Genomic DNA, 23,951 nt, shown 5'->3' on the forward strand with positions numbered 1-23,951 from the left:
TCAATTACTGATACCCCCCAAATCGCCGCGCTTTTTGGAGGTCACGTGTACAACGCCGGGGGCTCGATCGCCATCACCACCATCAGAGAAAAGAAAGAAACGCCATTTTGCAAGCGGTGTGCGTATGTTGTGGTCGTGTATTCAACTTTGGTTCCACCATGGGGAAGTACGCGAGCTACATGGCTGGGTTTAAACTCAAAGCAGTGGAGTACGCGCTGGAGCACGGCAACCGGGTTGCAAGCAGGCATTTCGGCGTTGGAGAAACCAGTATTCGGTACGGAAGGATCAAGAAGAAAAACTTAAGGCGACGAAGAAGACACGACGGGCTTTCCGCGTGCCAAGACCGCGGTATCCGAACGTCGAAGAGCACTGGTCCGGCATATACGGGAGCTACGACAAGGAGGCTGTGCTGTTTCATTGGATATTGTGCAGACTGAGGCGCGCAGAATAGCCCCGAGCGCAGGGCTCGAAGCAAAAGAGTTCAAAGCCAGCTCCGGATGGACAACTCGTTTCATGCGGCGCCATGGCCTCGCACTGCGAAGGCGGAACCACCTTGTTGCCAGCGCTTGCCCGCAGCATATGAGGACAAAGTGGTGGACTTCCACCGTTTTGTTATAAAGCTCCGACAGCAGAAAGCTTCATTTTGTCTCAGATCGGCAACGCTGATCAGACCCCCCTTTGCTTTGATATGCCGCGGAACACGACAGTGGAGGAGAAAAGGTGCACGGAGCGTCATCGTCAGAACGTCTGGCGCTGATAAACAACGATGCACCGTTAATGCTGGCGGTGACAGCGGATGGGCGCAAGCTACCGCCTTACGTTATTTTTAAACGCAAGACGCTCCCAAAGGCAAAATTCCCTCAAGGCATCTACTGCAGAGTCCAGGAAAAAGGCTGGATGAGCGCGGAACTCATGGTGGATTGGGTGAAAACAGTCTGGGGTCGGCGGCCGGGTGGTCTGTTGTTGCGTCCATGCTTGTCCTGGACAGTTTTTGTGGGCATCCTAGTAAGACCGCGTACGAGATGAGCTAAAGGAGCTGCGCACGAGATCTGGCAGTGATTTCCGGGCGGCCTCACATCGATACTGCAGCCTTGGACGTGTCCTTGAATAAACCTTTCAAGGACAATGTTCGAAGGCTGTACACCACCTGGATGGCTGGAGGACAACATCAGCTGACCCCAGGTGGTAAGATTAAGAGGCCGCCTGTGGAAATGCTGTGCGCTTGGATCGTGGAAGCGCAGCAGGCGTCTCCGACGAAGTCGTCAGGAAAAGCTCAAGAAGACGGGTATCTCGAACACACTGGATGCGAGTGAGGATGACATGTTGTGGGTGCGGATGATTCGGACACCGAAAACGAATCCCTGCTCGGCGAGGATGAGTGTGATCTCAGACTCGGACTCCGAATAGGGAAAAGGAGGAACACCTACGACTTTTGTGTAAATAAATTTTACGTGTGTGTGCGCAGTTGACGGCTCTCGCTTGTTCATTAAAAGGTACGTAGGTATGTTCGTTTTATGCTGAATTAATTGGTAAACGATAAAGTCGCCTTTTACTTGACAAATGTGCAGATTTAAAGCGCGAGAACAGAGTCGAAAAAATTTTCGAAAATTTTACCCCGCGTAATTGGCGCACCCCTAACTTCGAGCCGGATTTTCTGAAAAAAAAGTGTGCCTATTATGCGAGTAAATACGGTACAAGCTCTACACACAGCCATCACTGCTCCACCCACAGAGAACGTGCATGGATGTTAGATCCAATCACATTTGCCCATTTCTGTGACATCAAGCACTTTTCGCGTGATTCAGATAGTTGGTGTGTGCATACAGATGCATGTCGCTGGTTTTAAGTCAGAATCTTGGAACGTCCTTGCAAATTTCATCAGAGATTCTGACATCACTGCTTAGGCAAAGGTAATATTGTAGTTGGGAACAACAAACCTTTACTTTTCGATATGCATGTTGTTTACATTAGCAGAGAAAAAGTACTTGTGGCTCGAAAGGAAACCAGCTTGCATGACTTTCTTAAATAGGTGATTGACAAGCGTGCCAAGGTTTTGTGGCTGTAGCTGGCATTTTATTCTTAGGTTTTAACCGACCGTAGTGACGTTTGATTACCTTTTGCCACTTGCACATAAGTAGTCTCTTGATAACTCAGACTTTGACAATTCAAACTTTCGGTTAATTCAGAGAAATCATAAATTTTTATTTGGCACGCTATGTTTTCAATATATTTCGACACCGCTTAATCAGCGATTCCACTCCTGCGCCAAAGTGCGCCAAATTGTATTTACTGCGCTATCCTGATAATATCGACGAAAATTGCGCCAAACTGCGCCAAAGTATCGGGTTTGGGGGCGTGTATCACCGGCAATCGCACCGCCGGCGCATCAGAACATGTGCAGCTTGATCTTGGCGCTGCCAAAGTCCTAACCATGGACCAAGAATTATTCCGCTGAATAAATAGCGCTCGCGCGTGCATCCCGAGTAAGCCACGATGCCATGCACGGTGCTGACGCAGCTTCTGTTCTGCAAGTCAGCTCGACAGCAAAACGCGCTCTCTGCAGAGGCTCGTGACGTCTAGGCCTATCGGTAGCGAGAAAGTGCGACGGCGATTCATCGGCAGACATCGTCTGTTCCAGAAACGCTGCTGATAGCTCGTTTCAAGCGTCGCACGGCACGTAAGGAAAGCAATGTTCAGTAATAACTACATGCGTGCCGCTAAAATGTCTGTCACTTCTGTTTCTGGACATCGCGGAATGATATCTGGGATCGCTAGCAGTAGATATATGGAACAATATCGAATTTTCATTGCTTCGCGTTTGTGGAAGAGCATGTGAACCAGGGATGTAGCCAGAAATTTTTTTCTGGGGGGGGGGGGGGTTCAAACCCATACTTATGTATGTTCGTGCGTGCGTTTGTATGGGTGTGTGTGTATATAGGCGCAAGCAAAATTGAAAAATTTCGGGGGAGGTTTGAACCCCCCCAACCCCCCCTTGGCTATGCCCCTGACGTGAACGGTGGGAATACGTTGACACTTTTCCTCAAATATACCTTATCCATGGATCTTCATCCAGAAGAGCTTTTTCATAATTCCTTTCCACCAGCACATCCGAGTTTGTAATCACTCTGCGGTAATTACCCCCTAAAAGGCCCTGCCCTTTCGAGCTCACGTGCTAGGAATCCAATTCGTTTTGCTTGCTTTTTTAAAAATGTCATCTCGTTAATAAAAGCATATCTCCTGGTCGGAGCAGCGCAAATGCGCAGCTGTTAGTAGCGGGCCCGTTGCTGACAGCCCACAGTGAAGCGGCTACGCCATGTTACACGTCCGCCCCTCACTTTCGAGGGTCAATAGCTGACAGTTAAAAAAACTCACAGTTTCGTTTAAGGGCGAAGCAATGAATGCAATACCAACACATTGTATTGTTAAACGAAGTAAGGCTAGCAGCTAACTCTTTTGGATCCGATCTCGTGTAACTCAAGAAAACGCTGGTTTAAGGGAACATGGCCGCTCCAGGAACCGAAGCGTTTTTATGCTCTGTGTTCTCTAAACGTGAAGTAAGCGTTGAGAGCACAAGTTTACGAGCCGTCTCCTGATGCCTCGAGATAGCGCGCGCGCAAGCGACTACGCCCTTCGCCCCCCCCCCCCCCTTCCGCTGCTCCCCTGGCGTCCCTTCATGCTCCTTACGAAAGACGGGCGGGGCGTTTCCTCTCTGTTTGATGAGCAATTGACGGCAGGACCACACGTGGGAAGATTATCTCATGCGCTCTCCGTGCGCCGGAGACAGACGGCCGGCTAGTTTAATCTCCGCTTCAGCCGTGTTCGTCGCCAGCGCTCACGAGCTTTTATCCGCGGTTAGAATGCGTGTGGTAATGTTATTAATTTGGACATTATACGGAAAATTACGGCAACGGCGACGGCAAAAATCTGTCGAGAGTGTCCGTATAATTGCTATCACAATAAAAATTTTAAAAATATTTAGAAGCCATTTCACTCTGTGAGGTGGACGATAAGCGAAGCTGTTTCGTGCATGGCACAGAGGTGACATGGTGGAGGACAGTTTGGTATGTAAGGCCAGGTTGTTAACGGCCAGGCTGTTAACGTTCAATATGCAATATTAATGCGAAAGCCTTAGATGCTTTATCAAACACGAAAATTGGCCGTCGGTGGCGTCCATCGACTGATGCAAAAAATAATCATGATATAATGGCGTCATCATCACGTCATTGATCGTCAAAACTTGTGACGTCATCATGGCGTCATATATCGTGATGTCACGTGATGACGTCATCATATGACATTGTCGCTTTACACTGCTTCCGTGATCGGTGCGCCGATCATGGAGCTAGCGCAAGACCAGGTGAGGTGCAGAAAGCTTGCAAAGGGGGATGGGGAGGATCAACCCATCGATCGGGAAGAAAAAGAACCTGGCTTTCGGCTTGGAGTTTTCTGAGGGGAATGCATTAGGGACAGTGTGGCTCTTTGGCATTGAGGCACTGCTGTACATCACGGCGTTTGTCTACCACATCTGCTGATAACCACATAGATGTATTTAGAGTGTTATTTTAGAAAGTGCAATTTTATTGATCCGGTATTGTTTATTTGCTAGTGTCGAAAATAATCGCCGAAGAGGTTAATCCAGAACACTCAACAGCATGAGCCCTTATTTCTTCATTAGCGAGTGTAGTATGGAGTTCTCCTGAGATGATTTTTGTAGCGTTAGCTACACTTGCTTAGCCGGAGCCGATTTTGCGTGGATGAGCCGTGCTGCGCATGCGCGAGGATCAGTGATGTGACACAGCTGGCTCACCGGAGCCGGCATCTCACGCGCTCTCTGCCACCGCCACGCGCGGCTCACCGCTGCTGGTCTGCGCGTTCGGGAGGAGTGGCGTCGTAGCCGCGACAGGCACACTGGCGCCGGCGCGCGCGGACTCTGCCACCGTCGCGCGCGGCTCGCCGCTGCTAGTCTGCGCATTCGAGAGGAATGACGTCGTAGCCATGGCAGACACACTGGCGCCGGCGCGCGCGCAGCTATTCGCCTTCGCTGTACAGTCGCCGTCTGACACTGCGCTGGAGCCCGCTTGATAGTGCCTCTGACTCGCGTTTGCACGTGGGTAACACCATGGAGAAGGAGAGCACAGATGCTGCTCAATGGCGCAGAAGAGCCGAGAAGCTTATCTCATCGGATCCCGAAGTAGCTGCCTGGCAATTAGCGGTTCAGCTTACGAAGAATGAACAGACGAAGGCTAATAATCCTAGACAATCTAGAAAGCTAAGAATAATCAGCTGAACCTTTGCTAACGCTACGTATATACTGGCATAGCTGAGCTAAGCCACTGCAAATTTTGCCATGAGATTTGCAATGAATCGAAATATTTCTAGCCTTCATAAGAGCCCCGTAATAATATTCAGGTGCTTGAATCTTAATGCAATATGCTTCTGTAGTGCACTCCAGGATGTAAAATTTGCTGCTCCAGAGTGCTCCCAGATGCAAAATTATGTGCTCCAAAGTGCTCCAAGATGACAATTTTTGCTTCCCCGAAGTGCTCTAAAACGGAAATATTGCTGCTCCAAAAATTGCTCCAAATCAGAAGTCCTCGGTAGCATCACTGCTTAATGCAAACTGCCCCATTGCACAAATTCGGTACTTTTTGCTTGTCCATGCCTGGAAATATCTGCTGCCTTTGTTTCATCTAGCTGAACATTCAAATTTCTGTCACTAACAGTCGCAAATGAAGCCGATTGCCTGCCTACAAAACAGCCAAACTAGCCAACTAGCGTGCACCAACAATCGTAATTCAATGAGAAAGAGAAGCAAAAAATAAAATCTTGGTCTATTGTGTGCCCAACGCTTTCTAAAGTAATTTTCTCCTCAGTACATTGGACATTGGTGTCATGCAGAAAGCGTCCAAAATATTAGGAAGGGGCTATCAGTTGCCATGGAATTCATTTCATTTTCATCCCTCAATTACACACGCGTGCACGTTTGTATAATAACGAATACCAGTATGATTGCCGACGTCTAGAAATTTTACTGGCAGTCATGCAGAACTGTTTACGATTTCACTATTTTAGCGCACCCAGTAACAAAACAGAGGACAAAGGAACCACACGAACACAATGCTGTGTCTGTGTCGTAGCTCTGTGATGTAGCACTGTGTCCGTATCGTTCTTTTGTCATCTATTTGGTTAACAAGTACACTAAAATAGTAAAATGAATACCAACATGCCCAAGCCTATGCTCTATTTGATGTTGCTGCAGCCCTGAGAAGCAATAAACATCACAATGCTAGTTGGCATATTGCCCTGAGTCATATTTATGAGAACTTCTGATAGTTCAACGAATATCCTGAGGTCCCCTCGGGTTTGAATTATCGAGAGTCTACTTTATTTCCTGATGTGCCTTGTGCTGTGTGACAGTGTCTGGTGGAATTGGTGCACACCCTTGACCTAGTGTGTCAACTGGACAGCAGTCAGGTGCCCGAGGTGATTCTGGTGATACAGCGACTGGCCAACAGTCACCTGCTTGGCCGCATCACTCTGGGAACTGCCCTACTTGAGTTCTTCTTGCACCACGGTGAGTTTGTCGCTACCTGTTGCTGGCCTGAGTGAGCTCACCCTTGTAATGACGCGAAAGATGCAAAGACCACTTGAAGAAACGACTGGATTGAAATTGAGGCTTTTGCAAAGGATGCTCTTTGCCTGATACTGTCTTCATAGAATCATTCGATTACAAATGTCCTGAGCCTGGCACTTGACCATCTTCAATCACCTTCTAAGGAGTCATGGTCAAGCACTTTTCGTACGAATGGCCTATTTTTGGAGAAAAAAAGTCAGTTTTGCCGCTAGGGCGAAGCAGTGAATGCAATAGCAACATGTTGGAATGTTGTACGATGTAAGGCTAGCAGCTCACTTCTTTAGGATTCGGTCTGTTGTAACTCTACAAAACACTGGTTTAAGGGAATGCGGCTGCTCCAGCTAGTGAAGCGTATTTTGTGCTTTACGTCGCTTCAAGCAAAGTAAGTGGGGAGGGCACAGCACGTACAAATGTAAAAGCCGCCTGCTAATCTGTGTTGAAATAGCGCGTACGATCACGTCTGTTTGTTTATCGTTCGCCATGGCTGCCCGAGCGATGCGATCCCCGTAACGGCACCCCTTCATGATCCTTTGCCTGACAGAGCAAATATGCTTGTTTTCTTGCTTTTCCTTGGGGTGGAAGTTTACCATTGAGTATGTGAGTCTTTTTTTATTGTGGGTGAACTGCACCTAGAATGAGAGGCTTTACATAAGTGAGCTTGGGTCAAGTTCTGGGTGCTGAGCTGAATCAGTCGATAAATATGTCAGGGCACACGAGGCACAGTGACTGAAGGCAGATTCAAGTGGTCGACTGAAAGGAAGCAAGTGGCAAGATGCGGGTGTATACCGTACCACGGAGTACGGAGTGCTATTCCGTTTGCTTCGTGTCGTTATATTTTGCGTTGCCGGTACTGCCCAGGGGTGGGGCCCTGCATATTTCGAAATGGCCGATCAGGGAGGGCCAACATGGAATAGTATTCCGTGTTACGGTATAGGCCCAGTGGATGGTGGAAGAGATGTGAGCAGGTATGTTATGTCATTCGTAGTGTGTGGTGGCAAGCAGTGCATGATTGTGTTAGTGAACTGCAATGGCTGTGCTTAGTTAGTGGATTTTCTTCAGCATGCTGAGGAAAATGAAGATTGGGGGAAAGTGAACCTAACAAATCAATCAGTCAAGTAACTAATTAATTAACTAATCAAATCCTTTTCCACTCAGGAAAAGCTGTGTTACACAAGACCGATGACTGCCTGAGTCAATTCTTCCTGGGTCCCGGTTCTCGTGTCTGGCTGAGTCCGTCCAATGCCCTGCATGTGGTTCACTTCACCCTGCGCAACCTGGCTGCGCTGTGCGACATTGGCGCCACCGAGAAGTACTTTCCGGCCTTGCTCAAGGTCAGGGCTGGCCGCAGACAATGCATAATTTATAAGCATGGTTGAATATTAGAGTGAATATTACATTATTCACATTTGCTTCAACACGAATTTGAAATTTTCGAAATTTCGACGTATTCGAAGCGAGCAAATAGCCATTCTTTTTACCGCATGAAACTCCCCAAAAAAGTTATTTCTAGGGGTGTGCGAATATTGGAAATTTCGAATATTTTTCGAATAGTGTTTGCTGTTCGATTCGATTCGCACTGAAATTTTACTATTCGAACTATTCGAACTTCCCAAAGACAAATGCAGTCAACGTCCGGTTGAAAGTGACCCCTTCGGATTTTTAATATGCTTCACCTCATTACACTCTCGTATTGTGGCAAAGCTGCCTTTCAAGCTCCGTTACGGTCGAATTTAGCCAAAAGACAAAGTCCGGTTGGAAGTGGTCCCTAGATTTTCAATATGCTTCACCTCATCACACCCCCGTATTGCGGCAAAGCTGCCTTTCAAGCTCCGTTACGGTAGAACTTAGGCAAGAGACAGTCAACGACCGATTGGAAGTGGTCCCTAGATTTTCAATATGCTTCACCTCATCACACCCCGTTATTGCGGCAAAGCTGCCTTTCAAGCTCCGCTACGGTCGCAAATGTACTAACTCAAGAAAACGCTGGTTCCAACATGGAGATGAAAGATGTGGCAGAGGGGGGGGGCTCAATTAATGCTGTTTTGGACCTGAAATTTGGACAAGAAGTCCGAAAAATCGGAAGCCGAAGCTTTTTAGCATCCAAAATTTCAGATGTTTTTATATATCGACGTCTACGAGGCAGATTTGGAACTCCGGACTTGAAGGGAGCACACCCTTGTCCGCCACATCAGTAGGGCTTCCACAGAAGTTAAAAGAGGAGGAGAGGCTGGGGAAATGGCATCTCTGCCTATCACGTGTAAAGTGTTGTCGGCAACACTTTGGTTGCGCCAAATCATGTACATAAATACAATTCGGCCTCTACATTGCCTCATTCTTGATAAGAAAGACAACTATGAAATATGACCCCACCAGCGCTTCATCAACCTAGCGAAAAGAAACACTTTCATGTTGCTATCTCACAAGAACATACTTAGGGATTCTCTGCAACTTTTTCTGTAATTTCACTTCGATTATTCGAAAAATGTTTGAGAAATATTTGAAAAATTATTCGAAAATTATTCGATTCGATTCGCACTCAATCTTTATTATTCGAATTCGCTTCGCACCCAAAATTTTGCTATTCGCACAGCTCTAGAACTTATTTCACTGCAGCGTGGCTCTGCTATGCTGTGTAACCATCTATCCAAGGGAAATCCACACTGCCGTGATGCCACACTTCAAGGTTAAGTGAACATATTACCCGCACTTCGATTATTTTTTCTTTTTTTAATTTTAAAAACATGTTTAATGGCTTATATGTGCGAAGTGTAGCAAATTTTAAAACGTAACATACTTTGCCACTTATAAGTTGCATCCTACTGCTATTCAAATCCTGCTACCATTCAAAGTTGGTTCCACTTCTTTGAACCAAAAAAGTGACATTTGCACAGGCCTTGTTCTAATTAAAAATATTGTGCAAGTAAGTTGGGTCACAATAAAAATGCTGAATTTTCTTTATTAATATGTGATATATACTACCCAAACTATTCGATTTAGAATTATTCGACCAAATAACTATTAATTTTGAATTTGCTTTGGACCTCAAATTTCCTATTCGCCCATCTCTAATAATTTACATGGAGTAGCACAATATGGCAGGGACTGTGAATAAGACACATGTACAGCGCTATACAGACAATGATTGGAGGCCAACTGTTACAAAGTTTGCCTTTGGCGAAATTTGTTAGCAGTTAATAATAAACACCACTGAAGCAACCTGGGTAACGATGCAGGGCTCAGAATCGTGTGGAATTACTATCTTGTTAGCAGCCTTCAAAGAGATGACACATGGTGACACCATAACCGTATGACTGCCATTGAGGGTACAATTGTGTTTACCTCACTTAGAAATAATCAGTTTGGCCTCCAGAATACTGTTTAACTACCGTGTTTACTTGCATAATTTGCGTACTATTTTTCGTGAATTTGGAGCTCCGAAGAGGGCATGCGCAAATTACGCGGAGATTTCGCGAACACATCCGAAATAAAGTGCAATATATAGTCCTAACACGCGTGGTATATACATCAAAAAAGAAAATAAGTTATGGCAAAAATGAAGGGTACTTGTTTATTTAAGAGAATTAGCATGTACTTTAACCAGCCAGATCCGGTCATGCACGGTCTAGTCAGAATCGCTGGTCGAGAAGTCCGACTGGGCATCATCGCCCTTCTAAAGCGCTTCATTTTCTTGAAGCACTTCTCGACAATGCTGGGAAAAATGAGGTCCCACGGCACAGCGATACATTCACACTGAAGTGCTTGGCGGAGGCACGATTCCAGTTTCCTTCTGCAAACTCTATAACAGTGAGCTTGAATTTCGGTGTATAGTTATTACGCAACAGAGCAGTGAAAATGCAGCTGCCTGATGGCGAAACCTAAACTTCCGAAATCAACCAAGGCTGTGCTGCAGCGTGGACGCAGAGAACGAGGTAATGAGAGGCAGCAAGGGGAAAAGTTGGCGCGATTGGCCCTTGCACGCCTCCGATGCAGAAAATAGTCCATGCCGTGTCGCGCAGCTCTGACAACCTGTGAACAGGTTTGTGTGTTCGGGTACGGTCCTAAAATATAATATCCTAGGGACCGTAGTTTGGGGGGTTTCCAGAAAATAGAACGAAGCAATCGGAAGAAGGGACTTCGCACTCGCAGCTGCTTGCAGCCCATCTTGTGAATGACTGCACTCGCCTGCTCTGCGAGGGGCGCAGCCGTCCAAATTCTCCCAGTGTGCGCGCGCCGGCGAGCTGGCTTGGGCGGGACGGAAAGCGCAAAATATGCGAGTAAATATTTTTTTTTAGTAAAGCTGGCTGAATATTAGGGGTGTAGAAATTATGCGAGGGTGTGAATTATGTGGGTAAATACGGTATACTGCGCATGTGTGTCCTCATTTTCTCTGCCCTTCCACTTTGCCTGCCTCCGAGTTTTTGTATCTTGTCACATTTTGGAATTTGGCCGTTTCTACCAAGAATCGAACACAGGAAACATGATTGCATTTTGTTTGGAACATGAAGGAAGGTCCAGCTCAATAAATACTATTGCTGGATTTTCGTAAAGGATGATTCACTAGTGGTCTTTTACAGTGCCCCTTTTATGAACTTTTTGGGAGTGTGTCAACCTCTCTGTGCAGCCCTCCGACTCAAACGTGGGCAGCATTGCCAACAAAGGCGTGGCTTCTGACATTGCTGATAGAGCACAGGACTGCTGCATTATGCAGTTTGCATGGGTGACCCATTTTGTCACATTTCCTTAGACATACTGTAAAATCCAGAGCAAGCACCCCGCCATCAGCAAGTCGAAATTACCGGCAATGTGGAGACGGGTGCTTTTCTGGAACAGCACCAAAACTCAAGATGGCGGTGGCAAAGTTTTCTCGCCAGAAATAAAGAAGTGCACATGGCCTTTCTCAGAAGCCTTCTTGCACTCGTTCATGGCATGGCACATTATGACAGCTAACAAACACAAGATTGCCCCGCTACGGTGGTCTAGTGGTTATGGCACTCGACTGCTGACCCGAAGGTCGCGGGATCGAATCCCGGCCGCGGCGGCTGCATTTTCGATGGAGGCGAAAATGTTTGAGGCCCGTGTACTTAGATTTAGGTGCACGTTAAAGAACCCCAGCTGGTCGAAATTTCCGGAGCCCTCCACTACAGCGTCTCTCATAATCATGTCGTGGTTTTGGGACGTTAAACCCCAGATATTATTATTATATTACAAACACAAGATTAGACCATGGGAAGCATGGCATGGAAGCACCTCCTATGATAAGCGAGTGCAACAGCTCTTGAAGTAACAAACGCAGATCTCGGAGGCCTTACTTTTTCTGGCTGACTGTCGTCATGGGTACCATCTTGGAATACAGCTCTTGAAGGTCATGATTTTGCTCGCATTACCCTGATAATAATCACGGGTGTCTTGTGCTAAGTTTGGGGTACGATTGTTGTGTGGGAAAAAGAATTTATGTATTCCAGATATCTTACTAATAATACCAGGTTTGCACATAGCTCTACCTTTTTTTTGCCTATAGTACATACTAACTACGACCCAATGGCATCGACATTCACGGCCATAAAACTGTGGAATGATGTACCGTTCACTATCAAAACTTCACTATCATCTTTTCATGAATTCAAACATGCCATTAAGCTGTTTTACTTGCAAAACTTGATTTACTTCATTCAGCGTATCACCACTTTCTTCTTTCATAATCTTGACAATGAACCATTTGTGCTATAATTAGTTTTGTTAGTTGTGTGCAGTTCTTGTACTTTGCCACTGTGTACCTTAATTATTAGATATTCGTTGTATTTTAAGCGTTTCCTTGTATTTGGTTCACTTGCTTGCTGTTTTCTTTTTGATGCTTCTTAAAGGGACACTAAAGGCAAATAACAATTTATGTGAGAGTGAAAGGGCAATGTGCGAGAACGTCTAAAACGTTAGTAGTATCAACAACAGTGCTCCAGTAATCGAGAAATTAAGGTAAATGCAGGACATGATGTGCGCCACGAGTGGGACATTTTGGAAATGATCCCGATGACGTCAAAGAGTCCAGAGTACGATTAACCACTACTAATCAAACAAGTTGCAATAAAAAAAGAACCTTCCGTGCATCACAAGACGTAATAAAATGCTGCTTGTTCGTTTCTGTTTGATTAATGAAAAAAAGAACCTCTTGGCGCTACCATGGGGAACGGCGCGAGTGGTTCAAAAGTTCCGTTTTTGCCGAGCTGCGCGTCTCGGTGGTAGTTTCGGTATCGCGTACTGCTGCGTGTGCTTGGCTCTCGCTATTTTCGCCCTGTCGATGCTCTACTTCTGCTGCTGCTGGCCAAGCTAAGCCCCGTTACAGTGAACTACACATTTTCGGAGTGGCCCGGAGTGGCCCGGGGTGGCCCGTGGCTGCGTCTTGGCAAGGTTGATGGCCGCTGTTGCGCAAGAAACCGTAGCTTTGGCGGCCAGGCAGTAAAGGTGGGCAACGTTGGGCACGGCAACTGCTACGTCAGAAGGTCCATTCAGGCGGGTCATTTGAAGTGCGCTAATGCCGTGCGGACCACTAAAACGTGATTTTCTTTCAAATTAAGCATTTCCTTGGCACGAAACAAGCACTGCGAGGTTTCTGCAACGCTATGACAACATCAACGTTGACTTAATATTTGCCTGTAGAGTCCCTTTAAGTATTATTAACCGGGGGTCCCACTGCAATCTTGAACTATGGGACCCTCTGCATATTTTCCTGTTTCCCTCCCATTTCAGTGTAAACTAGAATAATGAACCGACTTTGACTTAGAAAAAATTTTGGCGAAAATTTCAAGTGTGGGCACTTAAAGATCGGGCTGCGAAGCAACATTGGGTGGGATTCAGGCAGGCCAGTGTTGCATGGGCGCTGTGCACGATCAGGGTGCGAAGTGGGACGCGAGTGGGGTGGGGGGGTCGTGACTTTCTCGGAACGGTGTGGAAAATTGAAATTAGCAGGGAAATTGGAGGGGGCGCCCTCTTGGGTGGGCGTGTGCGCTTGCTTGGAATTTTTCGGTGCCTACTGCCTTCGGGCGACATGCTGCGTTAGCTTGCAAATTTGTCGGTGACTGAATTCTGTCACTCCGCACAGAACAAATGCCTAGCAATTCGAATTAATGTGATTGGCTGACATATTTACGCTTAATGTGTGTCTTTAATTTATAATTAACTGGCATGGTGTGAAACAGGTGCATTTTTTTTTTTCAGATCTTTGCCTGGAATCCACAGCAGTTCAAGAGCCAGTTTCTGAACATTGTTCCTGCCTTCATGTCAGCTAAGAGTGTGGTTGAGGTAGTTGTCTCACATTTATCGTTATTATTATTATAAATTGTTTTTGTAGTTTACACAGTTTTTAGAAGGCTGTGCATGCAACATGTCATATTTCAAATTTATTGCTTAAATACACCAATGCTGTTGGTTCAAATCCATTCCATAACAGCAGTGGGAAAAGGATGATAATAATAATTCTTTTAGTAACAATTAGAATATTTTTTTGGGTTTTCAGCTTGTGACTCGCATAATGCGGAGTATTTTGTGTTTGCATATGCTTGCTTTGTATTTACATATCATGCTGAACACTGAAGAGAGGTTCCTTGTACAGTCTGTTGGCTCTGGGGCCTTGCTCTCTAGGTCTGCAATCCCCATTTTGTAACCTTATTATGTGAAATAAACGGAAACTGAAAACTTAGTCGACACAGTACTGCACAGCAGAACAGAACATATGAATACAGCAATATACCAGCCAAATACCACACGCTAGTGTGTTTGGGCCTTTGATCTGCACCTTTGTGGTTGTTTTAAGTCTCCTCTTGCCCATGTGTTTTGTGCTGCTTTACGATTCCTGATGAATATGTATACCTTATTAACTATTTACTAGAAAAGATTAGAATAAATCAGTAAAGCAGTCAAGTCTCTATGTCACATAAAAACTGTTCCGTTAACGTGCAGTACACTGAAATCTTGTTGATGCGATCTTCATGAGAACCGAAAAATTGGTGTAACCCGAAAATCATTTTATCTGAAGCAAGCTCCAAAATGTATAAAAATGGGCATATTTGGCGAAGAACTTATGAGCAAAGGTTAATGAGTCGAAGAATAATAATGGTGCGCGAAGTTCTACACACTTGATAAACAAAAAGGCGTCTCTGCTGCATGTGATTGGTCGAGGCTTCTGCAGATGTCACGAATGGGTGGACATAAATGTGAGCCTTGAGCAATCGTGTGCGATGGAAACGTTTGTTTATGAAACGCACGTGAGATCACGTCCCTGCTTCACTCAACATATCACACAGAGCAGCATCACTCAACGCCACACGAACTGCGGCCAATGCACTTTTATTCAGCTGTGTTACGTCTCGCCGCCCATTTGAATCGGTAGTGTTGTGGTAGCTCTCTCACATTTGTAATTTCTCTGCATTGCTTCTGCAGAGTCCGCACAGCTGCGGGCTTGTAACACCTTATTCGTAGGTCATTGATAGGTCATTTAAGCTGTTGCATTTATATGAAGCCAACAGTTTTTGAAACAGTAAAAACTCACTTCTGCAGTCGCATTGTCCGATTGCTGGCGAAAACGTGATTGCATTAATCGTATGAAAATGCTTCACTCCTATGGGCCGTTGGCCAGACAAAGGAATACAAACATATTGTCCCAAGAAACACATTATGCACAATGGTATCAAGTGTTCGTGCTGTAATTTAATCGCATTTTCTTTTATTATCCGATGTGATGAGGCAAATGAAAATTACCTCACTGCTACAGTGTTATAACAGATCTATGTTTATACTGAATATCAGATAAAGCTTGAATTTAACAAGATTTGACTCTATAAATATAGGGACAAAAGAAACTACAATGCTTACATAACTATTTCTTGTCCCATTTTATAACGTGCTGCCTTTAAGGGTTTGACAAGGCCAGCACTCTATTCAGTGGTAGACACTTGCGTAATTATTTATCATTACTACTACAACCAGCTTATTACAACATCTGCTTCCATTGCAGTAACTGCATGCTTTACTAATGTGTACAAAGGCACACTTCGTTCATGCTGTTCCATTTTTCAGGTGTTCCACAGTCTAGCGGATCTGCCTGCACTAACTGCAGCCCTACTGCACGAAAGGGAGACAATGGGTGTGCCGGAAGGTGCTCGCGTAAAACGCCAGTCGTCGGTCCACATTGGCTCTGAGGTGCACAAGTCCATGCTCAAGTTCGTGCTCCGCGACGTCAGCGGCATTGGGGACACATTCGACGGGTGAGCAGCTGCAGTGTGTGTGAAAACGGCAAATTCTCGAATCGGCTGTTTGTGGTAACATGCAGACTACTTTTGGCATCGTTGCATTATTTTCTATCTTCGGCTCATTCTTTAATGCAATGCATGCAGCCAGAGGCTGCTGCACTCATAGGTCGCATGTAGACTGCAATTTGCACGCTGTGTAATCCTCCCTTATAGGATACACTTGACTGTAGAGTACGCACCTGCCATAGTGGCTTACCAGCAAAGGTTTCGCGCTGCTAAGCTTAATGAGACGGGTTTGATTGTCATCCATGGTGTCTGCATTTCATTGGTGGCGAAATGTGCATGTTAAAGAATCCCAGATAGTCAAAATTAATCTGGACTCCTCCACTACTTCGTGATCATGTTGTTTCTCTGGCACGTAAAACGATAAAGTTAGATTTTTTAAAAGCCTAGAGCATGTGAATTTTTTTTCTGGCAATCTTTGCAGCAGACAGGCTGTGATTGCCAGAGCTGGCACCTTTCTGCACTCTTGTGCAACACATTAACATAACTTCGTCCATAGTGGTAGCCAGAGCGCAAGCTGAACAAAAGTTGTAGATTTTTGGGTGTTCTCTTTAGCAATTGACTACACTGTATGTCAGTGGCAGTCTGTGCAAGAAAGACATCAACTTGCTATAGCAAGGCCCTTCGTTTGCATTTTCATATGAAGATCCTGCAGGCCTTGTTTTTTTTGAGGGAACGAAAATTCACGGGAGGACTACTTGAAGTACTGTGCAGATTTGACAGGTTTCAAATCACAAGAGATGTTGCAGAGCTTGTTATTGTTGACTTAAATATTTTGTTTCTGTGTGTCTGCTTGCAATGATAGGATGTGCAAACACATTGCCATGTTTTTTTTTTTTAGAATTGTAAGTCTGATAGTTTGCATGTTCAGGATATGAAGCAGTGCACCTTGTGCAGCGTACCCCTCTTTAGATGGCCTGTGGGTTGAGAAAGAAATGCCAAGCAATGAGATTGAAGTGAATTGCCAGAAATATCCGCCGCCGCCGACTGTTTTTGACTGTTCATACAAACTGTGTCGTGAATGGGAGGCTTGTGTTCTCTTGCCAAACATTGCATTTGCTTAGACCTTCCTTTTCTGTTCATGTACTAGGTAATGGTCATAAAGATCATGCTTATGTTTGTCATATGTAGGGTGCTTTTATTGCGATAGCAATTATATGGACAGTCTCGGCTGGTTTTTGTCCGTCCCCGTCGCCGCCGCCGCCGCCGTCATGCACCGTGCATCGTATATGTATAAGTATGTATATATATATAAAAGCCCTAAAGAAAAATAATAGACCGATCTCACCGCGAGTTGCACTACGCCACCGCTGCCGCAGTGCATGCCGGTACTTAGAGTACTCGGTACGTTCAGCTGCATATAGCTGGTGCATCGGGGAGCTGCATTATCGAGCTTTAGGAGCCGTATTTGGATGAATCGCGATGGTTGGGTTTACGTGCTGCAAGCTGAGATGTTACAACAGCAACCTGAAGCAAAAGGACTCGGATTTCACGTGTTTTCAAAGGATGTCAAGCTCCGACAGGAATGTGTGCGACAGTCGACGAAGACGGACAGAGCGGCAACTTCCGCGCACTTTCAACGTATTGTTCACCGTGTGTATGCATGGTAATTTAGCAACAGCCTATTGCGTCATAACAAGCTTTCTACGCTACTGATGTGCCGATCAGCGACAGCAAAACTTCATACAACGTGTGCTCGATCCCCCCGTTGGGGCGATCGCCGCCAGCGGCGACAGGTTGGATACAACGTGTTTTCCGGGCAAAACAGAGATCGCATAAATATATAGCGACACCTAAACCAACCTCTCATCAAAAGCGATCACGACTGTGATGTGTCTAGCGTGAACGATACCTGTGATGCAAGCCAAACTTATGTTTACAGCTCGCGCCATGGAGTGCACAGCGAAAATTCGACCGTGCCGGCATCGCAGCCAACTTCGCCGCCGGGATTTCCTATTCTTTTCAAAATGTGATATTATCGCGAACGCAGCATAAAGCAGCAACAGCAGTAGCAAAGCTTAGCTTCTTATATAAGCGTAGGCGGCTCTTAACGTACGTATACATACCTATACACTGCAGCTTCGAAGCAGTATAGGCCTAGCGACGATATCGGCGCCTGAGCAATCAGCTGAGGCTGCCGCCGCCGGCCTGAGCGGGCTACTGCTCATCCGCCACATTGTGTGTGTCACCAAAACCTCTTACTGACTCATCCATCCCTTGTGCAGCAGGAAATATTTTGCCGTTCACAAGATTTCCGTGACGTTAAACTTTTGCAAACGGCATGCGGCCAGTCGTCGCCCCGTGGGCGCTCTTCTAACCTGCTTCACGGCGACCGTCTCATATTCATTCACGTTTAACGCATCACTATGCTCGAAGTCCTGCGCTGACAACATATTGTACGTACTGTCGGCCGCAAAAGTTTGCGGGATGTGCAGCGCGTGGCCGAGCGACGGAAAACTGCATTGCTGCGTCACCTACCGTGATGCGGCGGGTGTTGAGGCTATCGGCCGCAGCCTCCGCGATTAGATCCGGCAACGGCATGTTGTCTAAACGCACCGTCGCTAATCGCCGAGGCCGATAGCCTCAACACCCGCCGCATCACGGTAGGTGACGCAGCAATGCAGTTTCCCGTCGCTCCGCCACGCGCTGCAGATCCCGTAAACTTTTGCGGCCGACAGTACATTGAAAGTACTGCTTGAACGAAAAAGAAGCGCAAAAAGCTTTGTTTTTTTTTTCGTCTCATCGGTTTGTTTTTTTCCCGTCTTCGTAGTCGCGGAGAGCTCTACATTTGGGCAAGTTATTTTCCGCACACTGTAACTTTTATCGCTCGCGTGCTGACGTTCACTAAAGATTTTTGCGCGCATGACGACAGGAACATGATTTCTCGTCTTTATTTTTTTTTTTAACTAATACTTATTCAGCGAAGCGACGCGCGCCCATCAACACGACGAAACCGACCTGGTCACATGTAAACGTTAGTCTACTGTTCTTTTTTTTTTCTCTTAAAGCTAGGATATGCAGTGTAACCTGAAGTAAAATAACATACATGAGAGGTCCGGACACAGTTTAACACAGCGTTCAATTGTCTTCTGTGCCGAGGATTCATGCCAAACGACAATATACCTCAGACACACAGCAAGCAGCCGCACCAGCAGCGCTCAGAGTACTCCAGCTAAGATGGCGGCAGTGCCGCTGTCGGAAACTCGCGCATGCGCAGATCATCTGGTGAGATCGGTCTATTCAGAAAAATGCTTCCGAAGTGCGGAATCGAACCAGGGACCTCTCACTTGGCAGCGCGTGGCGCTAGCCACTACGCCACGAAACGCAGATCGTCCACGTAGCTAACGGCGAGTGTTATATACATAGCCTTTACCGCTGGCCGGACTCAGAGACGGCAGGCGCTTATAAGCGTTTCTTCATTACCAGCGAGATGGCGCTAGGAGCGCGCTGGGCTTTAAATGTCGCCGCCCCGCTCCTGCGAACGCCGATGCTCTTTGCTCTACAGGGCGTGGTCACCTTTGCGCACTTATCTCAAGGAAAGAAGGGGGGCAGGCTCGGGTAGAGTAGGGGGTTGTACGTCTTGTGCTTTCCCCGCGATGTCCGCGCTGAAGGGCCGCGTTTGCGAAAGAAGCGCGCTGTTCAAACAGAAATAAGTAATAACTGCGACGTTTAGTTCGTGCTCGTCCTCTGTATACCTGTTCGTTCGTTTCGTGCGTCCTGCTTTATGTTTCAGCAGTGCGCTTCAAGTATCGAGCTGTGACGCATGATAGTTCGCGCTCTTCCTGTGTGTGTTCTTTTCGTACGTTCTTTTGAGCTCGAGCGATGCGCTGGCAGTTTCGAGCTGCTTTCCGTTCTTCGCGTTACATTCCAATTTATTGCTATCGCATTCATTGCTTCGCCATTGCGGCGAAACTGTGACTTTTTTGGCTTTTCTTTAATCTCCCATCTTTATTTTGTTCTTCCTAAATACAGAGACTGGAACCAGCTTTCCGAGCTGGCTGCGTAAGTGCTTCGTGTTCCACATTTGTGGAGCGTGCGATCCCATAATGCAATCCACCACTCACTGTGGATGTGCCAGTTGCGTCCCAATGTAATACGGAATAAATTATTGAATGACTTAGTTTTTGCAGAGCGAGAAAAAAAAATTGTAGCTTGCTCACACATATACTTGTATAAAGCTATTACGTATGGTCATACTATTGGAAGTTCCTTAAACTTTCTTGAAATTTGTTGCTGGCAGGAAACATTTTTCATTCATATGTGTGTAATATGGTATCAAGTGCTTTCCAGATTTAGGATTATTTACAAAACCACTCTTGTAGTTTTAAAACTATATCAGTGAAACATCAGTATAATCAACGCAGATATTGCATGTTACCTGATGTAACAAAGTCAGCCTGAAAAGTTTCCCACCATCACCACTATAGTATAACAAATGTTTGTTTGAAGCTAATATAACGAAGACACTTTTACATTGGACATGATTTCATTTTAACAAGGTTCGACTATTGATATCTGCTGGACACCAAAATGCACTAAAAATGAGGAGAATTGGCCTGTGCAGATGATTATAATTATTTATAAGAAGCGTTGTTGTGAACAATGCGCATGATGGTGTCTGTAATTGCACTCGCACCTTTTTACAGTATGACACATACTCGGTGAAGATGGTGTCTTACCATACTGTAGTGTTCATGGCACGCATAATGGGAATCAATATTTTGACAGATGATGGACAGAAAGGAGACTATTTAATAGTTACAGGTTTTTTGCAATGATTTTGAAGTGAACAGGCAGAATTGCTAATGAACTGATAGTGCAAGCACTTCCACAAAATTTTCATTGTCTTGGCAAATGCATTCAAAACATTCATCTACCGATATAACCGATTGCGCAAGAAATACACTCAAGCCTCGATATAACGAACACGGATATAATGAATTATTGGTTATAACGAAGTAAATGAAGAATAGTGTTGTCATAGATACAGTGTTACAAATGAATGTTTATAACGAATTTTTGGATATAACGAAGTTATTTCCGTGGCAGATGTGACTTTGTTATAATGAGGTTCGAGTGTATCAACAAAATAAAAGCAATTTCTGCATTAAGTCTTCCATAAATATACCAAGCACATATTGAAGCAAGTTGAACCCATATAGTAAACCTGAGCATATGAGTATATCACATTAGTGTCTGTGTGGAGCCGTTGTAACCATAGAGTTTCCTACAATACTTACTAGAGGGAACTCTGGCGCTAGTGTCTATGGGAGCTGCAATGCATCGCGCTTCAGCCAGCATGGGAATCATGGGTAGCACACGGATTTGTCTAAACTTCGTTCTTTCGGCTCCGTTTGGCTCCGCGTCGCCTGCATCCGCTTTGTCGCAAAACGAAGTTCAGCAAAAATCAGCAGTTTCACTTCCCCACTTTAACTTCCTTAGGCTCACCGATTCAAATCTGGTCACGAAGTTCACAACGATCCATTCTTTTATCCGAAAGAAAACCAAAACATAGCAATAAACAAAGCCACAAGTGTGTTTGAAGCCCACAAGCATGAAGACTAGGCAAATCCGTGTACTACCCATCATTCCCATGGTGGCTGAACGATCGCAGCGCCAGAGTTCCCTCTAGGTCATTTTAGGAAACTCTATGGTTGTAACATCTCCTTTGGAATTCCATGCAAAAGTATTGCTCTGTTCTATGCCTATATTGAGAACGGTAACTGCCCCTTTCGATATATATTGAATGCTATGCTGTGCCCATGCGTACGCTCCTCGTAACAGCACTGTGATCGCTTTTCTGGTCATTGAAATTGCTTCCGACAACATTATTCTGTTATGGCAGGTGCTCTCATACTAAACATTATATCTGAAGGGAATTACGTGTTACTTAGGAAAAATGAGCAAGGTGCGTGGCTCAAAGTATATATATAGCTCGTGCAACATTGGTTTTGCTTGTGCTCCATAATTGTGAATTTGTCTCGGTAAGCTTCACTGCAACACAACGGCGTGATGCGGTGAAGCGTTGTAATAGCGGAAAGAACTAATTGCAGTACAGCGAAGTGCACTGCCTGGGGTCTATGTTGACATGCCTCTATATCGAACTATTTCGCGATCACATTACCATTCTGTGCCTCTGGGTTCGACTGTATTTCCATGTTCTTGTTTCGAAGTATCCCTGTGATCTTCCATGATTTATCGTTTGCTTGAGAAGGGCATTCTCATCTGCTGCTTGTTCATATCTGACATGAAAGTAGCTTCGTTTTTAGTCAACAATTCATAATATCTGTATCAGTTATATTGAGGCTTGAACGCAATAAGACACCCAGTCATGTTGACGAGTCATGTCCCCTGATGGTGTTACCCACCTCACAGTGTTGCCAAGTTCCACTCCCTGATCGCCGACCAGGCCAATCACCCGAAGGTGATCCGCTGCTCGGAGCATGCGCCAGATCTCCTTGGGTAAGTGCACCCCTGCCAACTTGTAATATCGCTCTAATTAAGTGTTGTTCTCATGTTATAAAAGTTCCTCAGCAGAGGTTACCAGGTTACATCCATCATTGTCAGGGGAAGAGTAGAATGGCTATCCGAAAAGATTTTTACAATAGCTATTTTGTCTCAAATTAAAAAGCCATACTATACTGTGCTGCTTAGTTATTTGCGTTGAACTTTGTAGTTGTGTCTCTTGAATACTCACTGTCATCATGTGCCTGAACTTATCACTGTGTTTTCTGGTCATGCCTATAATTTTTACTGCTTTCTCAGGTATAGGAAAGAGAAAACAGCACAAGATAAAAAAACCGAACAGAGAGAGAGAGACACACACACAGATATGTGTGTGTCTTTCTACGTGTTTTCTTTTTTGCACTGTTTTATCTTTTCCCAAGTATGAACGAACTCACCCAAGCATCCATTTTAGCTTTTTTGTGTGCCTCGTTTCATCTCTTGTTACTTGGTGTAGGTAATAAGGAATGCTTTGGCAAATGTTTGGGTATACAGGGTGTCCCAGCTATCTTTAGCCAGGGGTTTAAAAATACAGTATTAGAGGCAGGCGAGTGCAATCAGTTGCAAATTACTGACAGTCACCTTGCGCACTACAGACAATTTTTTGCTTGGTAATTAACTAATTTGTTAATTAGGATTATTTAATTAAATTGCTAAATATTGACTGTAGGCAAGAAATGCTGCTTGCAAAGTTCGAGAGCGTCTTCAGAAGCCCCAATTCCTTTATTTGCGATAAAGAAAATTTCACGTATACCATTTTTTTCCAAGCTGCAAAGAAAGCCCGTGAAATACAGAAAGAACCACGTGACTAGCGCATTCTCCCGCCGCGAGAATGCTGCCCTCAGCCGTGGTTTGAGCAAACGAAATCAGCTGCGGCCGCGACTCGGCGGCTCCGTTGCAGCGGTAGGCCGATAAGTTAAAGGTGGTTTCTTGGCCCGCGCTCGCTACAACTTGCACCGTCACGCGCGCCAACTGGCTGGCAACGGGCCAAGAAACCACCGTCGAAACGCACGTGGCAATGTGTATATGTGATCGGCCTCAAATAAGATCTTGTCGCTCAGTGCTCATCCCATCCTCTTTCTGTGTCCGCGTCTTAGCTAGCACTCGTGTTCCATCCTAAGTACAGCATTCTTTATCGATGGCAAACACTTCAAAAACACGCACACAACTGCACCCTTTGTCGTCTTCTCTCTGGCGATTGATGCCTGTAGTTGGTAGCTTACTTTGCGTTGATATGTCAAGAAAAACAAAAACCATCATTGCTGCAGTGGCCAGACGCGGAGTGCAGCTTCAAAGAAGCCCAGACACTTTAGGCAGCTGTGTTTCTTCCTTACATAATGTTGAAATGACACCTCGCAGTTTTTTGCACACTTATTCTCAGTGCTCACTTCTATGTAGCTCACTGTTATGCGATGAGTTGCCTGCGGATGTCAAACTGCGGCTGTTGGCTTTCGTCGTGCAGATGCTACCTGAAGACTTTTGTGCAGTACAGGTGACTCAGAGCTGGCTTC

General features: G+C 45.5%; 1 protein-coding gene across 5 annotated transcripts in view; it reads left to right on the forward strand.

Moving 5' to 3' along the window:
• The window catches only part of LOC119399721 (AP-5 complex subunit zeta-1), a 77,027-nt gene that overhangs the window by 14,955 nt on the left and 38,121 nt on the right, over positions 1 to 23,951 (forward strand). For 2 of the 5 annotated variants that reach the window (XM_037666558.2, XM_037666556.2), the window contains exons 8-12: positions 6,418 to 6,574; positions 7,790 to 7,965; positions 13,844 to 13,927; positions 15,701 to 15,888; positions 22,312 to 22,398. In XM_037666558.2, coding sequence (XP_037522486.1) covers positions 6,418 to 6,574; positions 7,790 to 7,965; positions 13,844 to 13,927; positions 15,701 to 15,888; positions 22,312 to 22,398 — 692 coding nt within the window. The remainder of the gene's footprint in view (positions 1 to 6,417; positions 6,575 to 7,789; positions 7,966 to 13,843; positions 13,928 to 15,700; positions 15,889 to 22,311; positions 22,399 to 23,951) is intronic. The other 3 variants (XM_049417829.1, XM_049417830.1, XM_037666559.2) reach the window with 3 other exon arrangements.

Source organism: Rhipicephalus sanguineus, chromosome 7 (assembly GCF_013339695.2).
Source record: "Rhipicephalus sanguineus isolate Rsan-2018 chromosome 7, BIME_Rsan_1.4, whole genome shotgun sequence".
In the NCBI taxonomy this organism is placed as follows: Eukaryota; Metazoa; Arthropoda; class Arachnida; order Ixodida; family Ixodidae; genus Rhipicephalus; species Rhipicephalus sanguineus.